The sequence below is a fragment of the Pleuronectes platessa genome, chromosome 12 (genome assembly GCF_947347685.1).
Source record: "Pleuronectes platessa chromosome 12, fPlePla1.1, whole genome shotgun sequence".
In the NCBI taxonomy this organism is placed as follows: domain Eukaryota; kingdom Metazoa; phylum Chordata; class Actinopteri; order Pleuronectiformes; family Pleuronectidae; genus Pleuronectes; species Pleuronectes platessa.
Window position 1 is genome coordinate 9,576,969 of NC_070637.1, and position 11,156 is coordinate 9,588,124.

The 11,156-nt window shown below is 44.8% G+C and overlaps 1 protein-coding gene across 2 annotated transcripts in view; it reads right to left on the minus strand.

Annotated features, from left to right (window-relative positions):
- The window catches only part of srfb (serum response factor b), a 23,446-nt gene extending 13,726 nt beyond the window's left edge, over positions 1–9,720 (minus strand). For both annotated transcript variants that reach the window (XM_053436739.1, XM_053436740.1), the window contains exons 1-2: positions 8,845–9,720; positions 4,858–5,124 (exon numbers count right to left, since the gene is read on the minus strand). In XM_053436739.1, coding sequence (XP_053292714.1) covers positions 4,858–5,124; positions 8,845–9,489 — 912 coding nt within the window. In that variant the 5' untranslated portion in view covers positions 9,490–9,720. The remainder of the gene's footprint in view (positions 1–4,857; positions 5,125–8,844) is intronic.
- Between the last annotated feature and the right edge of the window lie 1,436 nt (positions 9,721–11,156).

Below are 11,156 nucleotides of genomic sequence, written 5' to 3' on the forward strand. Positions count from 1 at the left end.
TTATAGACTCAAGGTTTCTCTGGTTGTGCAGTTTTACAACATATAACACAAAAGAGGCAAAACAATTCCGTTAGCACTTTTACATGCTTGTTTTTCCAAACATTTTGTGCGTTCTCAGTGGCTCGATATGGTAAAAGAATAAATGCCTCAATAACCCTCCTTAAATTCACAGACATCACAGGAAGGAGCCTGTTTTAAGACTTGGTAAATAACAGGGTAATTAAAAAGAGAAGGACACAAATTATTCCCTATTTATGGGGGGGGATTAATCAGTCCAAATTGAAGGTGACAACTGTCAGGCTGATCCAGTGTTTGGTTGGAGAGCCCATTGTGCAGTCTACTGGTGGCTGGCCCTCGTCTAATCTCCCATTTGCTGGCTCCCATCTCCCAGTCTGTCACCCTGCCAGCAACATGGAATTTGCAGCTCCATTTGGGACTGCTAAAAAAGGCAAGGCAGCCCAAGTGGAGGAGGTGCAGCCAATGGCGGATGACCTGTCCAGTTGCTCGCTGTAAAATAAGGAGGTGGAAGGGGGGGGGTATGGGGGGGTGACATAACGTTTCTCGCCTCCCCCCTCCAATACAGCCAACATGCTGCTTCCCTCCCCTCGGATACAATCACCACCTCAGGGGCAGCCTTCTGATGAGAGCAAACATCAGAGGAAATTAACATTCCGTCACCTCAGCGATTCTCTCCTGTCATCTACTTTAAGGCGTTTGAACGAACTGTAGAAAAGTGTGAAATGATACACACTTTTTAAAAACACAATCATAGATATGGAATAATGAGGCTGTTAGATCGCTCGCGGCACGTCTGCAGAGCGGTAACGCCAGAAAAACAAACATGACCGCTGCTCATCAGGACAGTGGCCTTGGTCTGCAAGTCTTCTGCTCTGTGTTTATTGCGACATCACAGTGCAATGGAAGTGTCAACTGAGCTAATGAGCAGAGCAACAAATACAATTTCCACCAGGACTAAAACAAGAGCACAGTGAACGCAGCAGGGAGGAAGGAGATAGAGAGGCATGGAGCGAATGGAGGGACAGGAGAGAGAGAGTGAGGGCAGGGAGGAGGGGAAAAATGGAGTTGGGTGCTAAGACAGATCCTCTGAGCAAACAAGAGTTGTGGGATTTGCCTTCCCCTTCCAAAAATAACCAGAAACACATAAAAACATCTGTACTGGAGGCTTGTCTAGTATTAAGAATCAGCTATAAACAACACCAGGATCTGTTGGAAGGGATGAAGGGACGGCACAATGAGGACAAATCTACCCTGTTTGCAAAGTGCTCGCTACTTTTCCATCGTCATTCCTCATTCACCTCTACATCAGATAGTATATTTCCAACAATGCATTTACTCAGTCCTCAGAGAACAGTCTTGATCATGTTAACTTCAGGTCTTTCCTACTTTGCGACCTGAAAAAGCAGAAACCATAGAAAAGTGAGGGTCATCCAGACATAAAGTGAGTCACACACACCTGAAACTCAAAGTCTTTTAACACTACCCTGCTCAATTAAAGGAACTCCCCCTTGAGTAATCCTGGCTGGTTTCTAGAAAGCAGTCTCTGCTTTTCTTTCTGCTCGTGTTGTCAGTAGCAGTTTGAGGTCTGGGGACAGTGACTCAAGAGTCAGTTCAAGGCATCTGAACAGTCAACATATGAGATGATAATAATGTGACACACAGAATTCAAACTTTAACAGACACACAAAGCAATCAGCCATGAAGTGTGACTCTGGAGCTGCACGGCCCATTTCTCTTCTTAAAAAACGTGTTTACAGTAGATAAAGTAGGTAAATAAAACATTTTCAGTCATGATTTCCCACACTGAGCCAACAGCAGCCCGGTCGGTGGTGAATTCGTCCAGACAGGACTAAGGGAATAGTTTAGGTTGAACACTTTTGTGAAGATTCTCAGTCATCGAGGTCATGGTTTCTTCAGAAGTTACTCAAATGCACAGGCAACTGAACTTGTTTGTGTTTGGACATCGTCCATGTCCAAGTTTTTTTCTCTGACAAATTAATCACTGATATTAAACAATGATGATTTTCCAACAGACTTTCTTAAACACATTAAAAATAGTAGTCAAGTTCTACCAAATGGCCAATTATTTACCATTTTAAATACAATGTATATTTTTCACAATATAAAAAAGGAATACATTAAGGGGAATACACTGAACTATATGTAATCACGTCAGTGGTCGTGATGGAAATATCACCATGTGACCCAGCCGTCTCTGCTTCAGAGCTCTCACTGGTCGCCTGTTTATTCAAAAGTATATATTAAATGTATTGCGTTTCCTAATCACAACTAATACGACACTGCACTTCCCTGGATCCTCAACAATATGCATTCCCAGTGTGAAGCTGACATGATGAAAAGGTTTTTGAGCCACAAACAGAGTTTTCTGGAATTATTATTTCAATGGCAACTACCTAAGTTTGACTACACGTCCCAGCCCGAGTTTAAATCCGTGAGACACGATGTTGGATTCAGATAATATATTTTATTTTTTAAATTGCTACACATGCCACATTTGATGGTCGCATTTGTAGCAATATTGATAAGAATTCAGCTGGTGTGGAAAACTTTCCCTTAGGAACACAAAAGCAAATGTTGCTTGTAAAAAGTTATTCTGCTGTTGCCAGACAGCAGAATAACAGAGTAAACCTGTAGCATCAGTTATTCTTATGCTGGAGCACATTAAATCCCTATAATACTACTCAAGTCGAGTGTTTTGGGAGAATGAGCTGTACTCGAAGCATATGACCATATATAGAAAGCTGTGGTGAGTAAACGTAAGCTTGTTGTGGAAGTAGAAAAAAACGGTGTTCAGCGTTTCTGTCACACTTACACACATGTTAACCTCATTTGACCACAATTAATACAGACAGTGTAACAGTATACTTGACAGAAAAAAATAATCAATATGTCTCCTTTCCTATTTGAGTAAAATACACCACTTCAAGAACAAAAAGTATGTCCATAGAAAACATTACCAATAAGTGTGTAGGGGTTTTATTGTTCCACTTCTTGGGAATACTTTCACAGGATTTTAACTCTGTTCATGGCAGCAACAGTTAAGCACAAGAATTTCTACTTTCACATGATTTTATAAGAAATGTCTTCTTCACTTCATGCTCTGTTGCTCCTCCATGTCCTCTACTCCCCCACCGCCCCCCCCCGCCAGCCATCGCAAACTCTGAACTGTTTAGACTAGCTCGGACTGTATGTGTGACATACTCTCTTGATGAATAGCGTCCAGACGCTGCAGAGGTGCACACGGTGATCACGCAAACCGATCTACTGCACAGGAACGAAAACATTTAAAATCAAGGCCGTTCTATCCACCTGCCATGTCCGAATCATAACAGCACACATCCTGAGATGGACCATGCGGTGAGGACTCGTAGTGGAGAGGGCTCACGGAGACTCATGCTGCTGTCCCTGACTTGTGACTGCAGCTGGGGGGGGGGGTTAGAGGTCACGGCATCATTGCCAGTCACCTCAATACATGTCATATGAAACTTGACAAAGTATTGCACAAATGTTTCCATTCCAGCCCGCTCGTATCTACATCCATACCTCCCCTTCATATCACTAAATGAGTGGGGGGCTGGGGGGTGGGTGGGGGGGGAAATCACAGGACTCCAAAGACAGCTGCAGCTTATAAGGAATGCGCGGGGCCTCAGCCAAGAGAGCAGGCAGGGAAACCATACCATATATGGCAACAGAGACAGAATCTAATTTTTATCAATGAGCAGAGTGGGCATGAGAGGGTTTTAACGTGCAAAGGTTTATCTACTCTCCTCGTCGCTGTATGGTACGTGTTAGTTAGTGCCTTGTAAAAACAGCACGCGGCCAAACAGGCCTGCCAGTGTCCGTCTTCTAAGGGGTGACTTAAGCCGTGTAAACAGTGGAGGGAATCTTGGCTTCCCAGCACGTGATCACACGGAGGTGTGGGCAGCGAAGTGTGTCTGCTGATGAGTTTATCGCTTCACTTCAAACGCTCAAGGTTTAAGAAACCTCGAAGCAACGCAGAGGCAAACACAGGGACATGATCTGCAGTATCAAAAGTTGAAAAAGAGTACACTACACACAGAACTAAAAGAAATGCAGAAATTCATCTTCTGAAAATATCCAGTCCTGAAGGTAGATCTGTCAAGGCTATTTTAAAAAGTTTAACATGGTTGGAAATTGTATACAATGTGTGATATTCCCATATTTTCAGAAATATTAGATATGTTTCATTAGCTCTGCGTTCCATCCATGAACAGCACCATCCCAAAATCCTAAGATAAACACCAAAGTCGTCCATAAAGGAGTCTGCGTGTTTCTCATCCTAACACAACCCAGACCTGCTGTGATTTATCTCTCAGAGCGTTATGAGGCTTTCCTGGACGAGGGGTCACAGAGGTAAAGTGTAGACAGCTCCCTTCAGTAGAGTAGAATAATACTCCACATCTTATCTGCTCCTCCCTTCACTCCCCAGCCTTTTGAAGCATCAGGGAGACTTTTTGATTTAATTTAAAAACAAAAAAGGACTTGATGCTCAGAACCACACCACCAGCCCAAAACACAGGCCTCACAATATAACAGACAAAAGTTCAAAAGTGTCAACAACAGGACAAAGATTACTTTTGGCAGCTGCCCGGGGGTTTGATTAATTTGTTTTTATTTACTCACTCTTAATCTGATATGAAACAAAATAATAGTATTGAACTGTTGATTTTAATATATTAACATTATTTTACAGTTGCAATGTTGGTGCAAAGAAGGACAAGGTTTATCTGGAAACATTTGTGCATTCTACTTGTGATTGAGATGGTAACAAGGCTTTAATTCTCTTTTAGTTCTCACCTTTGTGTCCCCCATGCTCTCCGACTCCGACACCTGATAAGTGAGGTCCGTCTCCTCGAAGCCCGTGGCACTCATGCGCTGGTCCGTGGACGGGTCAGATCGTGGCGGCGAGTCCGGCGAGTTGAGGCATGTTTGGATCAGGGCTTTGCCTGTTTCACTGGTGATCATTGGCTGGAGCTTGCGAGTGGCAAAAGTGTAAACGTGACCCGTTTCACTGGCCACGAGCAGCAGAACCTGGGTTCCTGTCAGGGTGGAGAGCTCATAGGCCTGGGAAAGAGAAACAGGGAAAACATCAGTATCTGACAGAGTGGATGGTTCAATCAAACATCGTAAAAAGAATTCTCAACAGAATGTGAGAAATTTGAAGATGGAACTCTGGGGGGAAATAAAAAATACCCACGCTTCAAAACATTAGGATCTAAAAATACCCCTGTAGTGAAGCCTGACTTATAACACAGATGAGGCTAAAATAATATGAGATAAGGTTCCCAGAATAGAGAGTGTGATATAGCTGTGAGACTGATTGCAGCAGGGGACTGGCTTGCATAGGCAGGGGGACCGGTAGTAACCCACTCTTGACAGAAGAAGCAAGGAGTCATTTTTAAGGCGCAGAGGAATCCGGCTGTGAAACATGAGGCCACCATCACGCTCTGCATGCTGTGTAATGAATGACAAGGCGCCTAGACGCTCACGTTCAAACTCCCTGGCGTAAAAGAAACGCACAATGAGACTCAAACGCCATCCAACACACACACACACACACAGATGTCGATGCTGCACTCGGGTTGAACTCATGAGAAAGCTTTTTCATCTAAATGACTCATCAGTTATGTGGAGGATTCATGTGGTGCTTTGAAGGCACAGTGCCATTACCATCACGTTGGTGAACACGGTGCAGCGGCAGCTAGCTGATAGATGTGCCAAGCTGGATTCAGATACCCTCAGACGGAGCGAGGAGGAGACGAATCACATTCAAATTAATGGTTTTATTGAGCCGATATTAAAATGTGCATTTGCCGTCCATACCACATGACGAGTCAGCTTTAACACTGCCCTCATTATGAGCTGTATCAGTCGAGTCCTCTATATGTGGGCTAGTGCCAACTGACGCTGACGACATAATTGCTTTTGTGTGTGATTATGCGATGACAGAACAGAAGGCCAATGATGGCTAGCTCCTCCTGAAGTGGCTCGGTGCTGCTTATGTCACCTGAGCACTTGAAACTCATTACGCAGAGCTTGTGTGTGTGTTTTGAAGGAACACCTGGCTTGTTGCACACGTCACCTCACCTCACACTGGTAATGATAAACTATCCAGCTCCAACCCCTTCCCTCAACTGGCAGACGGGTGTCTGTCTAACAGCGAGCTCTGATGTTTGGCCAGCATGCAGACAGACAGATAAAGGACGAATTTGTTTATTTAAGTGAGTTAAGTGGCAGCACAAACTACACCTACACAACGCTTTAATACATTTTCTTGCCTTGCTGAATTTCTCATAAATATTCATGACTGCAGGTTATATGAGTGTTTGGAAGGTAATTGATTCCTCTGGCTCGTACAAATTCCAAGTCGAGCTCATATATATCTATATATATCTATATAGATATATATATATATATTACATAAAGAAGAAGCAAAAGATGGACACAAAAATGGATAAACTAGCCAAGTAAAACTTATTTCTCAGTATATTTCTCTGTTGTTTGTCTGCAGGAGCATCTGCTAAAACATCTGTAAAACAATATCCGTTGGATTTGAATTGAAGCAAGATCACAATACACGTGTGCAAAGTCAACCATTGTGGCTTGCAGGCATTGGAAGTAGTGTTTAAACAATCAGTCTAGAAATTGATTCGCTGATAGACAAAAATTGCCAACAAAACTTTTGATGGTCTTTTGATGCCAATCGAAAGGCAAATATAAAAACATCTGATTGTTCCAGCTTCCCAAATGTGACGTCTGAGGTTCTCACTGATGTGTTAATTCATCATATTTGGGATTTGGACAAAATTAGCCACGTTTGCCCCTTGTCCGATGGTTAAAGAATCGGCCAATGTCCAGTCTGCATAGATAACATGCGCGAGGGTCTGTTTGCTCGTGAGTCTTGTTTAAAGTGCATTTGTCAGATATTGGATAAAAAATATATATATACACATATCCTCACCTCAGCAATGTTTAACACTGCTATAAATGATTATTACTGTATTGGATTAAACATGATTTCTTCAATCAAATAATAGATGACGTGTACATTGGAAGTTGTTGGAGTCCAAATTAGAGTCTTCTAATTGTGTCCTCTGAGCAACTGTTAAGAACTAATTAATTTAAAACAATGTAAAGTTGTGAGTGTTTGATAAACAATGAATTATCACTAAGGATTAGCATTAAACTTTAAACTGCTTGAACAGTCGACATGTCACAGCAGGAAAAACCATGGTATAAATAATTACATTAAAAAAATTGGATGAGCCAGTTTCAGAGCTCTGGTATCGCACTCGTGATACCTGAATGGAATGGAGCCACCGTTTATTCTATTGGTAACACTTGAACATTTCCTGCCATAACAAGTTCAAATGTCTGCTATAAAAAGTGAGAACTGAGCAGAGCGACAGAAAGCGCAAAAATGCCCTTTTCAGGACAACTGAACCAGCAAAGGAACAACTAATTAAGTGAGTAATACTGTATTGTGCAAAGTGTTATGTCTGACGAAAAGACGAAGACTTCACTCAACACATCCATCAAAATGAAAACCAGGCGCATCCTAGAAACCAGTGCGAGACCACTCTACGATGCATCTTCCCACTCCACCCACCTGTCATTTTCTGTGACGGCTCACATAGTGTGGGCAACATTTACAAAAATCCTCCTTCCCCGCACTGTGTCAAACAATGTTCGTGCTGCCAACAGCCTACATGAAGACACCCCAGTTTCCACGACAACAGTCCGGGATACATAAAGAGGATAGAGAAATAAATCAGAGTACATGATGCCGGCACCTTGGAAGTAGCATCAGCACGAATGAAAACTCTTGCAACTACAATAAAACACGGCTTACCAGTGTTTACCTAAAGTCACAATGAAAAATGGCCGCGTCTACTGCAAAACAACTGCTGTGCCTCCGGTCAACAGGCGACTTCATCTCCAAATAATCTGCTGCAGATGCCTTGATGCCAAATGCCACAGAGCAACCGTTTATCACGGCAGCAAACATGTGGCTGGGTTGTGAGTTCCAGAGAAGTAATGATTGGTGCTCAATTAAGCAGAGAACGATGGAGGCAAGATCCGGGTGAATCACAACTAAACTAAGAACCAAGGCAAGTCAACCACTGGCTCACGACGCGTGTACCACAGTGCATGGACTTCACTTCTGTTTGGGTGCTCTCTGACTGTCCTCTGACTTGCCTCCCTGGGGTTTAGTCAGCTGTTGGCACCTACTGGCCCTGCTGCTGTTCATCACCACATGGCTGCTGCCTGCAACCAAAGGAAATAGCCGCAGAAAACAGTTCCAGGCAGCAGTGTATGAGGGTGTAAGGGTATGTGTGCATGAATGGAGTGTGTCCGTTTATCTGGAAATCTGTGTGTGTGTGTGTGTGTGTGTGTGTGTGTGTGTGTGTGTGTGTGTGTGTGTGTGTGTGTGTGTGTGTGTGTGTGTGTGTCAGGCCATGTGTGAGGTAGAGCTGTGGGTGGACCTGGTCACAAATAGAATTGTCATTTGCTCAAGTCTATAAAAAGCACGTGGCCTGTCATAAAAGCCCTGACTTCCTCACTGCCAGACAGTCAGTGCCACACTCGTTTGTCTGTAGTATGAAATGAATTGAGAGGAGAGGAACTGCAGGTCAGTGGAGCCTCCATTCACAACATGTCAGTAGGAGATGATCACAATAACAGAGCAGGATCACGCAACAGGTGTCAGAGATGCACAGGTAAAAGAGGCGTGATCCATGAGTCAATGAACAACACATGTAACAGTGCAACACTCGGACTCACCTTCTTCATGATCCCAGTCTTCCTCTTGCTGAAAGTCGTGTACCGTCTCAACTTGTTGTCAATAAATTCCATCTTTATCTTGACGCGCCCACGTGTCTTCTTCCCCGGCTTCGCCCCCGCGACCCCACCGGGCACCATGCCGTAACCTCCGGGAGCTACTCCCACCTCCTGTCCCGTCACCGCCGCCTCCATCTCCCCTCTCTCCCGCTTCACCCCTCTCCTGCTGTCCCCGAGTGAACCCACAGGGTCGTCGTCCTCCGCGGAGTCCGAGTCGTTATCCGAGCCGCTGCACAGCGGAGCGATCTCTCTGTCCGGGTCGAACCGCGCTCCGTGCGGCATCACGACCCCCGCGTTCATCCCCACCATGCTCCCCTGCACGGCGCTCTGCAGGGAGGTCACGCCTGTCCCGTTCCCCGGCCGCACACCTCTCGGACCCCCAGGACCGTTTGCCCCCAGCATCCCGATGGCGTCTCTCTCCCCTTGTCGCCCGGCAGCGCACTCCCCGACCCCCTGTAAAGCTTGCCCTGCTCTCACTAAAACTGGACGGACCCCGCTCCCGACAACCCCCGCGCCGTGCCCTGTGGTTCCCCTGCCCGAAGCTGAGCCGTTCCCAGATAGTGCCGACCCAACCTGGCTCGGTAACATTCTACTCGCGGAGCCGAGTCTGTGAACACCAGCCGGAGAGCTGGAGCGCGTCGGGTCGGAAATGACGGACAGAGCGCATACACACGGCTGAGCCGCACAACGTAAACAAACCCGGCAGGTTGATGGTTCGACTCCAGGAAATAACCGAGACAAACTTTGGGAAGTGATGCTGCCGTTCAACCCCTGAGCCCCGCTGCGTCTCCTCCTCCTCTGCCGCCACTACTCCCAGAACCTTCTCTAAAAGGAATATGCGAAGCGCGCCATGCATATACATCCGCGATGTCAAGTAGTCCGTGCTATTACCGGACAATTACACACGTGTTGACCTGCTGGGTTTCACGTGTTTACTTTTTCTGAATGAAAACCACATCACGCCTCTCTCTGCGGATCATGTGTGCTTTAACACGTCTAATTTCAAAGCAACATTTACGGCAGCGCAGTGATCTCCGAACACGGGAACTACTTCCCGCCTTATAAAGAGATACAACGTGTCCTTATTTGGTGGTGTCTCTCCTTATTTGGTGAGTCACAGCGTCGCCCATCCATTGGCTGGAGATTATCCGAGGGTCGCTGTGATTGGTCAACACGGCGCGCTGATTAGAATAAATACCAAAATGGTTGCGCTACCATCAACGTCACCGCGGACAAGCAGAGGCACCGACATAACAAACATGCAACTTTGTTTTATTCCCCGTAGGTCGCACACATGTCATTGAAACATGTTCCCCGGAGTTTTAAAGCCAGAATGTCTCAGTGATCTGGAACGGACATGATTCTACTCTCTATCACTACTGGTGGATTGACTGTAGATACTTCATCATTCCGTGACATGTGGTTATTTAATGTTACAGATTATTCTAACAATAAAAATCCACAAGTTTGTTAAACCGGATTTGTATCTTACTCACCTCGTTCCACTGAAAAACCAGAATATACTCACGTCACACTAACCTTCTGATTAATTCCAGAATAAAGTTTATGATTACTTTAACTACTTTTTCAAAGGAGCTTGTATCCAAGTTGTTTTAAACATGTCGCTGTGCCACATACCAAATTAAATCCTGCTTAGTTTTCCAGACATTACAACCTGTCACAGTAGGAAAACGACTGACATGCTATTTTATACGTGTCTGTTCTTTTCACGGGTCCCAGTATTTATCTTTATCATTAACCAGCATTCTTTTCATTTGGTTGATGTTCTTGTGTAGTACTTGTGTCTGAGTTCTAAATGATGCAGTAAACCCCACCCCACGGGCAATGCAGGCAGGTTCAAACAAATGCCGGGAAATTACGGTATTTGAAAGTGGTTCCAAATCCAAGATTTGTTGGCATGACGCTCAGGAGGGATAAGCATTGTTGAAATGCTCAGACTTTTATGATAAGAGGTCAATAAAGTGTACAATCTTCTGAATGGGAGATATCTGAAATGCTACTGGCACTACCTCAGTCACTGTACTGGTTTTGAGGGTATGAAAAGCGGTTTTGCTCGTTGTTTTTTGTCAAAGTCTGAAGTTGAGGCTGTTGATCCATCACTATAACTCTGCAGCAGACCACTCAGCTACAACATAAGCGGCCATATCAATGAAATTCTAAACAGAATTTGGAAGAGGAGACCCTTTTGGATTCAATGATGAGCTGATGGAGAGGCCTGTGGGCACCAAGCCAAA